Source organism: Ictalurus furcatus, chromosome 2 (genome assembly GCF_023375685.1).
Source record: "Ictalurus furcatus strain D&B chromosome 2, Billie_1.0, whole genome shotgun sequence".
NCBI lineage: Eukaryota > Metazoa > Chordata > Actinopteri > Siluriformes > Ictaluridae > Ictalurus > Ictalurus furcatus.
This window is the reverse complement of record NC_071256.1, coordinates 15,470,956-15,487,333: the sequence shown is the minus strand read 5'-3', so window position 1 is coordinate 15,487,333 and position 16,378 is coordinate 15,470,956. Positions and strand designations below refer to the sequence as shown.

At 39.9% G+C, this 16,378-nt stretch overlaps 1 protein-coding gene across 4 annotated transcripts in view; it reads left to right on the top strand.

Moving 5' to 3' along the window:
* LOC128623128 (putative methyltransferase NSUN7) overlaps positions 1 to 16,378 on the top strand; it is a 67,209-nt gene that overhangs the window by 11,921 nt on the left and 38,910 nt on the right. For 3 of the 4 annotated variants that reach the window (XM_053650022.1, XM_053650017.1, XM_053650027.1), the window contains exon 3: positions 15,429 to 15,487. The exons of the other annotated variant lie outside the window; for it this stretch is intronic. In XM_053650022.1, coding sequence (XP_053505997.1) covers positions 15,429 to 15,487 — 59 coding nt within the window. The remainder of the gene's footprint in view (positions 1 to 15,428; positions 15,488 to 16,378) is intronic. 4 annotated transcript variants of the gene reach the window in all.

Sequence of the window (16,378 nt, the reverse complement as noted above, 5' to 3'; positions counted from 1 at the left end):
GAGGCTGAATCCCATGAGAGGAACCAGATTCAAAAGGGAACCGGATCTGGGTGACATAATCTATGAGATTCCATTATTCAGGTGTAGCAGAGTAAAGACAAACAGTGCTACATGTGTTGAAAGGATATGGACGGTTATATATTTTTGCACCCAAGCCCTAAATATGGACATCACATAGACTTATAATGCATGTAAATACACATATACAGTAAACATATATGTACTGTTATATGCATATAAGCATATTCTCTCTTTCTCTCTCACTCTCTCTCTCTCTCTCACACACACACACACACACACACACACACACATGTTAATCAGAATATATAGTATCTACTGCATGTAAGCACAAACCTAGGCCTATTTATAGACATTCTTGATGTTTATCCTAATATGGAATACAGACAATATAATTTCTTTTTACCATAATGAAATATTGATGAATATTGCATTCTCGATTATGATTGGATTTCCATTGGCAAATTGCTGTGCTTTAAGAAAAACAAAATATTTGTTAGAGTTAAAGAGTCATGAAACACTAAACTACATTTTCTGAGATTTTAACATTGGTGTTCGTATCACACATTATAAAAGACAATCTTAGCATCTGTTAATTTTAATTGTTGGAGAAAACTGTTTAATTTTGAGCTTTTTTCAGCTATTTTCGTCTCCCTGGTTTAAGATCTCGTTCTGTCACACGTCACAGTGATCTAGCAATGTACTATAGTACTTCGATGACGTGTCGGTGTCTCATAAATATTGATGAGACTGCGTGTTCTTATCCTATGAGAAGATGCTGTCTATTAATTATTCACGTGGTGCTTTCCTACAGATGTAGTAGATGAGAGCGGCGTTCAAATGGGTCGCAAGTGTTTGTTTCAGTGGTGTAAGGGTTCGAGTGTGTTTTCTTGGGAGAGCTATGAGAATTGGAGAAAGGTGGACTTCAGACTTGCTCATGAAAGCAGTTTGTGTCTACACAATGATGTGGTACTCAGTCCCGAGGACTTTTCTATCCCTTCAAATGAGGTATGTGTCTAATTTTTAACCATGACAGTTTTACTTGCCTTTGGAGCTAATTACACCGCTTAAAGCTCCATGGGCCATCGCGTGCAAAACTATACAACGAGAGTCCACGTTGGAAGGAAGCGCCTTCGCCTTTTATTCGTGAAAAGCACAAGCCTATTAGCTAGCTACCATTCTGACACTCCTCCCATCCGCGCTGCCTCCGGCTTGAGGATAACTATATAATAAAATATAAAAACTGTACATACAATATATAATATCGTATATATAATATTAAAGCTCTGCGGGCCATCACATGCAAAACTATACAATGAGAGGCCATGTTGAAGGGAAGAACCTTCGCCTTTTTATTTGTGAAAAGCTCGAGCCTATTAGCTAACTAACATTCAGACACTTCTGCCATCTGTGCTGCCTCTGGCTCGAGGAAAACAATAATAATATATGTTATAAAAACTTTACATACAATATATAATACCATCTGCCACCTCCACCACCTCAGGAGGGGGAAATGGGGAACCATCCAAGCTGTGTACAGTAAGGATCGGACGCTGTTGACCTCAACTGAGGAAGTAATTGCACGGTGGAAGGAACACTTTGAGGAACTCTTGAATCCGACTAACACGCCCTCTATGGTAGAGGCAGAGGTGGAGGATGATGGGGGATCATCGTCAGTTTCCCTGGTGGAGGTCACTGAGGTAGTCAAACAACTACACAGTGGCAAAGCCCCAGGGATTGATGAGATCCGTCCAGAAATGCTGAAAGCTCTGGGTGCTGAGGGAGTATGGGGTGAGGGGTTCCCTTCTTAGGGCTATCTAATCGCTGTACTCCCAAAGCGAGAACTGTGTTCGGATGCTCAGCAAAAAGTCGGACTCGTTCCAGGTGGAGGTTGGTTTCCGCCAGGGCTGCGCTTTGTCACCAATCCTGTTTGTGATATTCATGCACAGGATATCGAGGCATAGTCATGGTGGAGAGGGGTTGTGGTTTGGTGACCTGATGATCTCATCGCTGCTTTTTGCAGATGATGTGGTCCTGATGGCATCCGTGACCTCCAGCACTCACTGGATCGGTTCGCAGCTGAGTGTGAAGAGGCTGGGATGAGGATTAGCACCTCTAAATCTGAGGCCATGGTTCTCAGCAGGAAACCAATGGAGTGCCTACTCCGGGTGGGGAATGAGTACTTAACCCAAGTGAAGGAGTTCAAGTACCTCAGGGTCTTGTTCACGAGTGAGGGGACATGTGAGTGGGGGATTGGCCAGAGAATCGGAGCAGCGGGAGCAGTATTGCAATCGCTTTACCGCACCGTTGTGACGAAAAGAGAGCTGAACCGGAAGGCAAAGCTCTCGATTTACCGGGCAATCTTCGGTCCTACCCTCACCTATGGTCATGAAGGCTGGGTAGTGACTGAAAGAACTAGATCGCGGGTACAAGAGGCCGAAATGGGTTTTCTCAAGAGGGTGGCTGGCCTCTCCCTTAGAGATAGGGTGAGAAGCTCGGTTATCCGAGAGGAACTCAGAGTAGAGCCACTGCTCCTTTGCGTTGAAAGGAGCCAGTTGAGGTGGTTCGGGCACCTGGTAAGGATGCCCCCTGGGTGCCTCCCTAGGGAGGTGTTCCAGGCATGTCCACCTGGGAGGAGACCTTGGGGAAGACCCAGGACCAGGTGGAGATCCCCCAGTCAGAGCTGGTTAATGTGGCTCGGGAAAGGGAAGTTTGGGGTCCCCTGCTGGAGCTGCTGCCCCCGTGACCCGATAACGGATAAGCGGTTGAGGATGGATGGATGGATGGACAATATGTAATATAATATCAAAGCTCTGTGGGCCACCGCGTGTACAATTATGCAACGAGAGTCCGTGTTAAAGGGGAGAACCGTCACCTTTTTATTTGTGAAAAGCTTGAGCCTATTAGCTATCAACTATTCCAACATTCCGTCATTCTGAGGTTACTCAGCCCCCCCACATGCTCCAAATTCACCCCAAATAGTCTCAAACGTTCGTGCTTCGTTTGTGCCGATAAAAGTTTCATTTGTACTGCTTCTGTTTTTAAAATATTAAACATTAAGTTCTATGAGATTACGTCACCAGCCCCTACATGCTCCAAATTCAACCCAAATAGGCTCAATCGTTTGTGCTTCGTTTGTGCTGGTTTGTGCCAGTAAAAGTTTCGTTTATGCTGCTTTTGTTTTTAAAATATTAGACATTGAATTATAGGCGCAAATCTCCTCGGTGTGAGCACACTTTCATTTCATTTATTTGCAAGGAGTGTCATCTGCTACACTTCACTGCCACCACTAGGTGTAAGTGACACTTCTGTTCAAGATGCTCTTGTGCTAATTAGTGCTAAGTTAATATAGGAAAAGTTTATATAGTTACTAAATCAAAATTCTGGCCAGTTTAAGTACAATGTTTTAACACTGTCAGTTACAATATTATTAGTTAACTTCAATCATAATGGTATAACATTCAAGAGAGCTAAGATTGTCAATGTTTATTGAGCAGAAAACTCATTGCTAATACTAGTATGGCTAATGTACCTATGAAATGCCAATTACAGCTGCACGTGGTAGTTTTTTGAATATGTCGTGCATCTAGGGGTCAACAATACCATATGGGTCCTAATATAAGATATGATATCCTTATATATTATTACTATACTAAATTTTCCTTGTATTCTGGCAAATACAGTAATTAAATGAATGCGACTATTTTATATGATTTATTTTGTCGTTTGGATTTTACGTTGTTACTTCACCTGTATTGTTAAAAAAATAAAAAGACAGTCGCAAAAACGAAGCATTTATCGGCACAAACCAGCACAAACGATTGAGACTATTTGGGGTGAATTGGGGGGGGGGTCTGAGTGACCTCAAAATGACTTATAAATATTCTTTTAATGTCTCCAAATCCGAAGCAGCACAAACGAAGCGTTTATTGGCACAAACGAGCACAAATGGAGCACAAACGAGCCTATTTGGAATGAACTTGGAGCATGTGGGGGGCTGGTGATGTCACCGCACCATAATTCAATGTCTAATATTTTAAAAACGAAAGCAGCACAAACGAAACCTTTAGTGGCACAAACGGAGTACAAATGATTGAGACTAATTTGAGTGAATTTGGAGCGTGTCGGGGGGGAGTGTGACCCCAGAATGGCCTATAAATATTCTTTTAATATCTCCAGAAATGAAGCAGCACAAACGAAATTTTTTACGGCACAAACGATTGACATTATTTTGCCGACGTTTTGCGTTGGGTGTGGTGCCAACTTCACGCAGGTATGTTACCTTCCACAGTCACGCCAGGGGCTAATGATTCAAATAGACAGGGCTTAGGACCTGCACTGCTATCTATTGTGTCTCTATTTAGCCCTGGGAATTCAGGAGGAGAGACGTTTGCCTCATCTGCAAACTTTGTCACTATCCATCTTTTTTTTTTGAGTGTTCTGAAGGTTCGCCCCCTATTCCTCCCCTGCCACGCCCACTCCCCCTCCCTTCTTCACACAGCCATCCATGCCCATTTAAACTGCATTTTTCAAAAACATTGAGAGGTAGACTTCAGCTGAAAGAGGGAGGTTTCATGACGCTTAAAAAAAAATCTACTATGCTTAATGTTGGGCTGCACCACACTCCACCCCAGTGTTGATTATTTTCCCATAACAGCATTCCGCTAAGTGTATTATTCCTAAGTGATCACAAACGCTATTGTAAACTTGGAAGCAATAAACTTTTTTTTCCGATATCAGATCGTTCTGACAGCCATGAAGAAAATTCCTTTTTCTTTTGTTATATTTGAAAATCAGCAAGTGGTTTTACTGCAAAAAAAAAAAAATATATATATATATATATATATATACATATATACATATATACATATAGTATATGCTGTTGAATTTTTTTTTTCAATTGAGATGCATTAGAATGCATAAAGAAGCAATTTATCATCACATCATGGTACACTGAATCAAAATCTAATCGATTTAGTGCTTAAGGATTCTCACACCCATTTCATTATATGCACATTATATATACATAGCACATCCAAGCACACACACATTACTTATCCATCCATCCACAAGCACACACATACACACACACACACACACAAACACAAACACACACACACACACAGCTCTCATGCCACAGTGAAGGTGAGGAATGACAGGCATTGTAAGTGTATTAAGTGTGTACTGATCTCATGATTATCACAATGTATGTGTACGTGTGTGTATATGTGTGTGTGTCAGGGCGTCAGATTAAACTAATAGCGCTACAGTGTATAGACTCAGCAGGTTTTAAATGTGTGAATGAGGATTATTGCATCTCTCTCTCTCTCTTATATCACTTTCAGTCACCTCATCACTCGCTCTCATTTCACTTATCTACTATAACCTTTTCCACATCCACATTTCCTCCTTTACATCTGTCTCTCTGTCAGCTTCTCAACCCTCTCTGTCCTTGATCTCGTATGTGAGTCATTTGTATCGCACTCTGTAGAGCGTGCTTGGTTTTCTGCACATGCACAACTTGTCATTTTACGTCCAATTTAAACGACATGCAAATGAGCACAGGTGCAGATCGATTTGATTGGCTGAATGACCTTCGAGGCTGTCTATTTGCCTCCCAGGAGAGTGATAGCTTTCTTTACATGTGCAATAGCCCATACATTTTAATTAGTTTTCATGTTTCAACTTTACCTGGCTGACAATATAAGACATATTTATGTATTTGGCTTCAGTATATCACAATCTTCAGTGAAGGCCTATATTGTGATTTGGTCACCATTTCAAAGCACTGTCAATATCCATGTTCGAATCCCAATTCGCTTACTTATTCTATGCACTAAAAGTATGTACTCTTTTTGTGAAGAAAGGGTACATACATTTGAGTGTGTAGCAAAAGAGCATGCAAGTATTAGGACATACTAACACGTCATGTAATGGAAGAGAACGTTGTTGCCTAGTTACGCACACTGTCATTGTAAACAAACTCCTTGTTGCATTTCAGCTTTTCTTCAATCATTGTTCCTTATATAATGCTTAACATTTAAGTTCTTACACTTAAATACTGAAATGGTAGGAGTGGTCTCTTCCAGGATGACCCCGCCTCTTGTCCATGATTTGATGAGGATGAAAATGATGTAAAACATTATCTGAAGAGAAACAGGACATCCTTCTTCAGCAGTGGAAGTAAAGTGCTTCAGAGGCTGTAGGAAGTGAAAAATTGTAGATCATTAAATGATGTAATAATTGCTGCTAAAAGGAACATGACTATTATTCTAGGGGTTCTAACGATCCAAGGGTGTACTCAAGCTCTGACTCACTTCATCGCCCCATAACAATAACTAGCAGTGCAAACTGAGATGTTATTAATGTAATGTCCATTGCTGTTGAAGTGTCTCAAAACTGCAAAAGAGTAATCCTTCATTCATATGGCACAGAGGTACTCGACAAAAACGATCAGCCATTATGCTTTTGGTTTCCCAGATGTACAACTGATTCCATCTCTTGCAGGAGAGACAATAAGCTTCTCTTGTGGTGATGGATGAGGAGTGATGAGTGGTTTAAGTAAACACACTCCTTGATCCATATTTCCTGGTTGGAATTTCCTGGTTTGTGGTTCCTACTTTCCATATGCCTGGGTTTTGTTTCCTGTTTGTATATTTCATGTTTCTGTGTTTCCTGGTTTAAGTGTTCCTTGTTTGTTGTTTCTCAGTTTCCTTGTTTCCTGTTTCTTTATTTCCCTGTTTAGTGTTCTGTGATTCCAGGTTTCTGGATTGCCTATGTTGTGCGAATCCTGCTTTTTATTTTACTTTGTTTCCTGTTTCCATATTTCTTGTTTAATGTGTTTTTTGTTTTGTGTTCTATGTTCTTAGGTTTGTTTTTCCTCTGGTTTCCATGTGTATTTCTTGGTTTCTGGTTTCTGTTTTCATGGTTTAAGAGGGTGTTTGTTGATCCATGTTTCCTGGTTTGGTTCCTTGTTTCCCAATCCTTCCCGTGTGTTCTTCTTTGATTTGTGTTTCCTGCACTGTAAAACCGAATAAGTTCATTTAACTCAAAAAATTTGAGGAAACTAATTACCTCAAAATTTTTAAGTTGATAAATAAATTTCTTTAAGTCAAATACACTTAAATATAACAATAATTTATTTTAAATTACAAAGTTTGAGTTACATTTTGTTATATTTAAGTGTATTTGGCTTAAAGAAATTGATTTATCAACTTAAAAATTTTCCTAAATTTTTTTGAGTTAAATGAACTTATCCCGTTTTACAGTGTGGTTTTGCATGATTTTCCACTTTATTTTCAGTGTTTCCTCATGTCCTGTTTCCTCTTCTGTCTTTCCTGGTTTAAGTGTTCTGTGTTAGTTGCTGTTTCCTTGTTCTGGTTTCTGCATTGTCTGTGTTTTTCGTGTCCTGTGTTTTTCTTCTCTTTAATTTTACCTGGTTGCTGTGTTTCCTCGTTTCTTTTTTCTGATTCCTGGTTTAAGTGCTCTTTGTTCTTTGGTTTCTATGATGCCTGATTTTGAGTTTCCCTGTTTCAGTGTTTCTGCATTGCCTGCGTTCTTTGTGTCCTGTTTTGTCTCCTTTTTTGTTCTGTTTCCTTGTTTTTGTATTATGTTTCTGTGATTTAGGTGTTCTGTGTTCCTTGCTTTACGTGCTTCCTGGATTTCTGTTTCTGTGGTTCTTCCTGTTTGCTCTTCTATATAAGTCTTTTTAGTGCTAGATGAGCCAGAAACTGTGCTAAAAGTTAAAACAATTATTGCAAGTGTTGCAAGTATAACATCAGCATATTATTGGTTCACTTTGCTTTTTTTTTTGTGGACAAATTCTACATTTTGTGTTCCCCATGAGGACTGTGAAGGATCTCAGGCCTGCCAGCAATGCAAGACTCTTTGGGAAATGTTAAAGAGCTCAGTCTGGATGAATGCCTGTAGAGCAAGAGTAAAGAGAAAGAAGAGGTTTTTATGGCCGTCTTGCCCTTGAGCAGAACAATGGTGTCCCTGCATGGAGCGCTTCAGTAAATATCAGGCTGATGGTGATGTATAATCGCCTAGCACTTCTAAAGAACCTGATTAAAAGTCTGTCCTAGAGGGGGGTGTGTGTGTGTGTGTACCTGATGCAGCAATAGATAGATAGAGAATGTTTATGGGGGCCAGGAAGGGGTTGATACAGTGTATGTGTGTGTAATGAGTGCAAACCCTACAGATAAAAAAGAAGAATGGAGCCCAGATGTTGTATTCATCTGTCACTACCTGTTTTTCCTTCTGCTTTGTCTTTAGCTGTTGTTATTTTGTCCTCTCATTCATCACTGGCCGCTGTGGCAGCCTGGAGCTCTCACACCCACATTCGGACATGGTCTCAATGTCTTGTTTTCAAGGTTCCTGGAAGCGCAAAATGCCTTTTGTCTTATTTTAAAAGTTAAAATCAGCTGAACAACATATAGACATGTATATATTGTACTGAGTGGGCGGGGCCAGTGTGGATCTTGTAAGGGTCCACTCATTGGTCCAACGATGGTATCCAATGACGTGGTAGAAGGATTCCCACGTGTTTCTGTCTTTTTGAAGCGATGTAAATACATTTGAATGGTTAAATTTCATTCCAATTCTGTTTGACCCCCTCTTAAACTAAATCTGACTCCAATTGTAAAAACCTCAATGTTGTATTTATTTCCTAATTATTTGTAGATCACAAGTTTGTAAATACTTTTGAACTTTTACATTTGAATAATTCTGGTTAATTCCATACTTTAGATTGTGCTCATTTATTCAGGTTCCATGTCACTTAGAGTCTTGCGCCAGATCACAAACTCGGCCGTGTACACTGTCACAAACTTGCCAGTCTTGGTCATTAGACAGAGGTAATTGTCTAATACTATTCAGATGGCTGCCCATGCTTGCACTTTTATCTGAAAAGTGCTTTGTTTAGTCCCCTTAGATAGTGACACTTAATTATAGTAACATTATTTCTAGTCAGAGATCATGACCGCTAAAATTTACAGAGATAGACCAACATTACCTAAGTTAAAAATAGCTTTATATACTCATGCCATAATTTCCTATGTACACGTAACTAGAAGAATATTACAATAACCAGAGGTTTAGACGTCAGCTTGTTTAGACTTGGTCGATTAACTTTATGTTGTCCTAAACGGAAAATCCATTTTGAGCCTGTACACATTAAGTACACTTAACTAAAGCCAAGTTGTTAGCCTGGACTGTAAAATCTCAGTTGGCGTGCCCCAATGCTCCACCTAAACATGGATTTTAGCCTGTACTAACCTGGTCGCAGATTTGCAGTAACAAGGACGTAACTACTAGAGACCATTATTTCAGAATAAGTCAGAATATAATCAAGTCTAATAATTTATTTAACCAGGTAAGAACACATCCAAATCCAATAATACTAATAATAATAAGAAAGAATTACATTCAGCATTACTCAACATTACCAATGAAATTCAAAACATAATAATACAACATAAGAAAATCAAATCTGTCTACAGATTCCCTGAATCCTTGGCCAGCTCTCCCCTAAATACCCAGATACTCTGTAGTTCCATCAAATGGTGGTGTTTGTGATTAGAATTGGAAACTGGGCCAGTTGGCATTTGTGATTGCTTTGATGTCTGTGGAAGGATGTACCTTATTTACATACAGGAGGTAATTTGTGTGAGGGACCTGGGGAGGGTATGCCTTTAACGGCATGGAATAGTGATGTGAACTGTTGCTGAGGGAATGAGACCATATTTCCAGATGCACTGAGACCTTTTGAATGATTTAAATCATGTATAGTCAACATCTTATTCACATTAAACATGTTATTTAATGCATATAGACCTTGGGTTTGTTTAAGGTGATCTCAACACAGAGAGAGAGAGAGAGAAGGGTAGAGAGGAATAGGGAAGCAATGTAAGGTGCGATCTTCTCGTCTCCACTCAGTGTGATGTGTTATCTCGGGTGAGATGCTAATTCTGTGGGAGAGAGTTTGAGTGTTAATTCCCATAAGAGTCCTTTTTCCTCAGAGAGCAGTTCTCTCCAGGTTCAGATATCTTGGTACCAGCCTTACAAGCTCATTATCATGCATCCTGGTTTCATTTTTCAATGTTTCTATGTTTCCTGGTTATGCTTTGAAGATTCTTCTCAATCTCTAGTGTTCCACATTTCCTGGTCGTTTCCATATTTAGTGGTTTCACTGTTTCCAGCTTTTCATTTTACTGGTTTCCTTATTTCCTGCTTAAGGTTTGGGGGGTTTGTGTCTTCTGTATTTTGTACTTTATACTGTAGTTTCCATGTTATTACTGTTTGCTATTTTCCTAAATGTTCCATGTTTGGTGTTTTCTATATTTTCTGGTATCAATGTTTCCCAGTTTCTGTCGTCACTGGTTACTTTGTTTCCTGGTTTCCTCGTTCAGGGTTTCCTGGTTATAGTTTGAGTGTTTCCAGGTGTTCACATTTCTTTTTTATTTATTATTCTTTTTTTTTTTTTTTAAATGTAGCTGTTTTCTATGTTTTCTACCCACTTTCATTTTTAAGTGTTCAGTGTTTCCTCTGTTCAGTGTTTAAAGTGGGTTTTTTTTTCTGTTTAGGTTTTCTGCCCCTTTCAAAGGGATCTCCTTATAGGCCTGACGTGGCATTTTGTACGTCGCATGATTATAAAACTGTGCCTGTAAACCATGTTATCAGCCTTATTATCTTCAGCAAAGACCGCATATCAATTGTTTGTGTGAACGCTCCTAGAATCTCTTCACTTCTCTATTTTTTCAAAAGAAAAAAATATATCTCTTTACTTCTCTGTCCCTTTGCAAAAAAAAAGAAAGAAAATATGAGTCAGAGATAGTTCAGGAGGTGTGTTACTCCTTGCGCCCGTTTTATTACGGAGGGGGATGGACACACTTTCTGCGTGAAGTGTTTGGGATTGGAGCATGCTGCAGTGGCTCTTGAGGGGGCTGACTGCGCACATTGTGAATTTGTCACAATCAGGCAGCTCCACTTTCGGCACGTTCACTTCTTGGCCAAAGGGAGTTGGGTTTCGGAGCCTTGCGGGTTCCTCAGGTCCTGGGGATCCTGTATGGATATGGAGGAGGAGACGCAATGCCTCCTTCCGGTATGGAATATCAACCCACCCTCTCTGACTCCGAGGAGCCAGTGCCCCAAAAACTGATAGCAGCTCTCAAGCATATAAAGAGCTGCTAGAAGTGATTACTAGGGTTGTAGAAAAATACATTTACACTGGCCTAGGGAGGAGGAAGTGGCTTGTAGCAGGCTGGACGAGTACTTTCTCCCCAGTGAAAACAATTTTCCCTCACACTGCAGAAAACTTCCCTTTTTTCCAGAAGTGCAAGATGGAATATCGCGCTTCTGGGGAAAACTACACCAGCGTATTTATAACCCCACGTTGTCGGATTATTTGGCCATCATGGGGTTATATGGGATTCTACTACGATGAGGGTGTTTCTATCCCCAACACGCGTAGGGTCAATCCTATCAACCTTGAGCAAGATCAAGCTGGGTCTGGGCATGCCCTCCAGTCTCTATGAGAGATTGTTGGGTCTTATGGCAGCAGCAGCCAACATCATACCTTTGGACCTATTGCACATGAGACTGTTTCAGTGCTGGCTGAAAAATCGGGGGTTTCATCTAAGGATGAAACCTCTGAGAGTAATTAGTGTCACACATTAGTGATGCCTGCGTGCTCTGAGAATTTGGAGTTGTCCCTGGTTTCTAGCCTCAGCCCACACTCACGGAGTATCTCCTTATCGCAAGACAGTAATGACAGACTCCTCCCTCAGGGGCTGGGGTGGGGGTCTTAAACAGCCGTTCAGTTCACGGTCTCTGGAGTGGCTCCATCCATTAGTGGTGGAGTCCGTATGGCGGAGGATCGGCCAAGCGGAAGTTGGTTTAAATGTTCTGGGTTTTTTTTCTGATTTCCATCTTTATTGGTTACCTCCTTTCTGGTTTCCTTGTTCAGTGTTTCCTAGTTTCCTTACTTCCTGCAGATTTCCCACATTTACTTTTTGTATTTAGCTGTCTTCTGTTCTTTCTAGTGTCGATGTTTCCTGGTTTAAGTGTTCAGTGTTTCCTAGATTCATTATTTCTAGGTTTTGTGGTTTCATGCTAGTTCCTGGTTTAGCTTTTCAGTATTTCCTGGTTTTCCAGCTCCTATATTTTCAGGTTTTGTGGTTTCCTGTTTTTTTTCTTCTCATTTGTTTCCTGTTCTACTTTCTGTATTTCCTGGTTTTAGTGTTTCTTGTCTCCATATTATGTTTTGTTTTTTTTAAAGATTTCTAAATTTGGGGTATGGTGGCATTGTTGAATCGCAGCACCAGGGTCACCAGTTTTAATCCTGAGCACAGGTCACTCTCTATGTGGAGTTTCACTGCATGATCTCCAGATGTTTGCATGGGTTTCCTTCAGGCTCTTCAGGTTTTTCCTACCTCCCCAAAACTCATTGGTGGACTGATGACATTAAATTACACCTAGATGTGAATTAAAGTGCGCATGGTTCCCAGTGATGGATTGTCATCCCATCCAGGGTGTATTCCCACCCTAACATCAAGCGTATGTAAGATTCCAGGTCCACCACAACCCTGTCCAAGATAAAGAACTTACTGAAGATGAATAAATTTAACCTCAGAGATCCTGCTGATTCTCTGACACACACTTTGAATAATGATGGTTTCTGGAAAAAGCCTGGTCCTTGGTCCCTCCAACCAGCTGCTTCTGGGGTAGTGCAGTGTCCCAGCCACTGATTAACAAGCAAGACCTGTTTAGTATAAACCTGCGGAATATTACAGACTCCACATACCTTTAATGTTGGCCAGGGTTCACCGTGTGTGTATCGTGTTTGTTCTGTTACCAATGGTGTACATCATTAGCTAAGTGTAGCTCAATAAGTAGCTTAAATTGTTAATAAGTTGACATGCAGTTGCAGAGCTTAGCCTACAGCAGTGATTAAGTATAAAGGAATGTAGAGATAGAAGGTACGTCATGTATTTAGTTGCAATGTTGTTGTTAAAGCATTTAATAGTGATGTGTGTACACACACACACACACACACACACACACACACACACACATACAACACATACAACACATATAATACCAAATCATTACATCCAACCATCCACAGTATCACTTGGCCCATAAGAACGTTGCCCCCCAGCCTGCCCAGCCCCATGATGCATTAAAACACACACACACACACATACTGTCTTGATAGTGATGGGTGGGTTTCAGGACAGATGAGTTATGCAGTTGTGGTTGTCGTCGTGGCAACATTTTCCCTCCATTGATGGACACAGCGTCACATCACAGCTGTCAATCAAGATAATATGCACATGTGAGTGTGTGGGTATGTGTGTGTGTGTGTGTGTAGACTGCATTCCTCTCTTCTAGCTATCCCTATTCTTCCTCTCATTCTCTCTTTCTCTTTTTATTCATGGCTGCACTGCATTCTTTTCTTTTTTTTATAGCTTGTAAAGTTCCTTTCTCTCTCTCTCACTCTCCCTCCCCCTCAGTTATCCACTGTAATCTCCCCCTCTCTCATCAACCATTCTCTTCCTCTTTTCCATTTCCTTATTTTCCCATTCACTCTCTCCATCTCTCTTTATTTCTCTCCTGTGATAGTTTTCTTGTACCCTCACTTTCTTTACCCTGTCACTTTTTTCTCTTGTATTCTCACCATACCTTTTTCTTCTCATGTGCTCTCTCTCTTTCTCTCTTTCGGTCATTAATACCTCCTTTCCTCTCCCTCTTCCCTTCTTTATTGCTTGTAAAATCCCATTTCCATTTCCTTTCTCTCTCACTTTCACGCCTCAGCCTCTACTCTCCTACGTCATGTGCTTTTTCTTGTTCTCTTATTTTTTTATGACGTGTAATCTCCCCCTCTCCTTCCCCTGTCTCTTTCTTTATTACTCATAAAGTCCCTCTCTCTCTTCTCTCATCAAATATTCTGTTTCTCGCTCTCTCCTTTTTTCATTTTTTCTCCCGGAATGCTCTGGGAGACGCCACTATTTTACGAGCTCTTGTCCGAGCAGCCTGTATTCTTCAGACAGAGTGAAATAAAAGTGCGTGAAATCTCAGATCACTCTACATCACTCTGACTGGTTAGGCTGTAAATGGCAATTCACGAGCGCACAGTAAAATCTGCATGTTTTGAAACTTCACAGTGCTCTAGACACCCGCTGTTATTTTCCGTAGTGTTTTGTTTCATTATTGCAGCTCAGAAAACAACAAAAGGGTGACAAAACAAAACCTCATTTTAATATTTGAAATGTGCTTTGCTACTGGTTTATATCTGCACCCTTTATTACAGCATTACGCATTTATAATTGGGAAGTGTTGAATTATGGGTGTCGTAATCTGTCCACAATTTACAGTTTACGATGTTTAGTTTTTCTTGCCGAAGTGCTACAAAGACACCATTAATGATGTAAGGAAACAGCCTGTTTTTAGCCTTGTTTGTTGCTGTAACAGTAAGAATTTCCAACATGATGAAGTTTTCAGGACTTCCTGTGACCGTTGCTTCATTTTAACTTCAATATTTAAAAAATCATATTACCTACAAGAGAAAGAAAAGACAGAGGCTAGTGAGATAACTGCTAAAACAGAATTGATGACATGAACTAACCAGTTCATACAGCATTTTGTGTGAGTAATTTGCGGAAAACTACTTGAATTGGCGAAATTGCAATTACATGAAATTGTTTTGCAAGCTATTTCACAGTGATGTTTGCTGGTAAATGAGACCTTTTAGCTGCAATCATGTTCGACACACATGAATCAAAGAGGGCTTTGGCTGAGTGTGCGTTGTGATGACGTCACATGACGCGTCTCGGCCCAAATCTGCTGTAATTTTGAAAAATTGGATGCGTCTCTGAATACTGCGGAGTTCGCTTGATTTTACGTTAATTTCTGTGTTCGCAAAATCCTGTAATCCTGTAGGGACTGACTAAATTGTTTTGCGGATGTTTCACAATATTAAATATAATTTAAAATGGATAAAAAGTATGATGTGTCATTCTTTTGGCCCCCGATCCCCACCATTTTCTCACCAAAACTTCTCTACATGTAATGTAGCTCATGCTGCATTACAGGGCAGCGTAACACACTCAGTGGTAAGCGCTATCTGCTTTCTTCTAAATGCATGCCCTCATGAATGCCCACGATTGGCTAGTGTTGCTGTGATTAACAGTAGAGATAGAGAGAGAGTATGTTACCCCTCCCACCCACAAAGCACAGCCAATGGCTGTGGCTTTGTCCAGATTCAAACTTGCAATATCCCAACAGTATTTTCCTATAACAGTGCTGTTTCAGTTTCATGTAATACATTCATCAATAACATGGAGCAACTGTGAGTAGTGTTTGACGTAGAGTTAGAAATGTTTATTTAACACTGATCTTATCTTCCTCAGATCAGGAGCTATTGGAGGATATCATGATTGACAGCAGCTTCTATTTGTCTAAGCTAGTGGTGAGTGTGAAAATTGAAAACACCTAAATGTTGTTTTATTAAATATGACGTGTGTTAAAATGGATCTTTTTCACATTTCCGTGTTGGTTTCAATATGTTTGAAAAGGCAAATAAGTCACATAAGTCTCATTTTAGAATATTGGACTGCTTGAAAACCACTGGTCATAAACACGTAAAACATGGGCTAAACCCCTCGATTTGAGTGGACAGATCAAACATTTGTTGTTCAGCGAAATGTTTTCATGTGGGACGAACTGAGAAAAGCCTGCAGAATTACTACGCAGCAGTTCCTACTCCAGTTAACTACATACAGTGCATAATTATTAAATTAATTATAATTAAATTATATTAGTTATAAATAAACATATATAAAAACTAGTATATAAAACCTAGCTAGCTACCTAGTTTTTGGGGCAGTATTCATTCACAACTGCACCAGACCATTGATTTTAAACAAACTACCTAGCTAGCCAAGCGTGAAAACTGTAGCTAGCTATTTCATTGCTTACGCATTGCTAATCTGCAATATACTGTTAATGTGTTTTGGATCAGATTTGCTGTCAGTCTCGCATTTCAGTACCTAAACAATTTTCAAAAAGGCAACCAGAACACTCCTGTTCATTCACAGCCAATATAGAAAAAGTCCATATAAACATTTTTTTAAAAGAAAATGTAAACCTAAAAACTTAAAATCACTGATTGTTTGTCTTAGTAAATAACTGTAAAGTTTATTGGAATAGCCAAACTGTACACATGTACACAATTATATTGGTAACATTTACTTAAAAGGTCCATAAACTTGTTTTTTTCTTCATTCTTAATTTCCTTTTTTCTCACATTGATTGAAAAGATGCACACTATGGCAGGTGCATGGTAATCAGGGTTGTTATG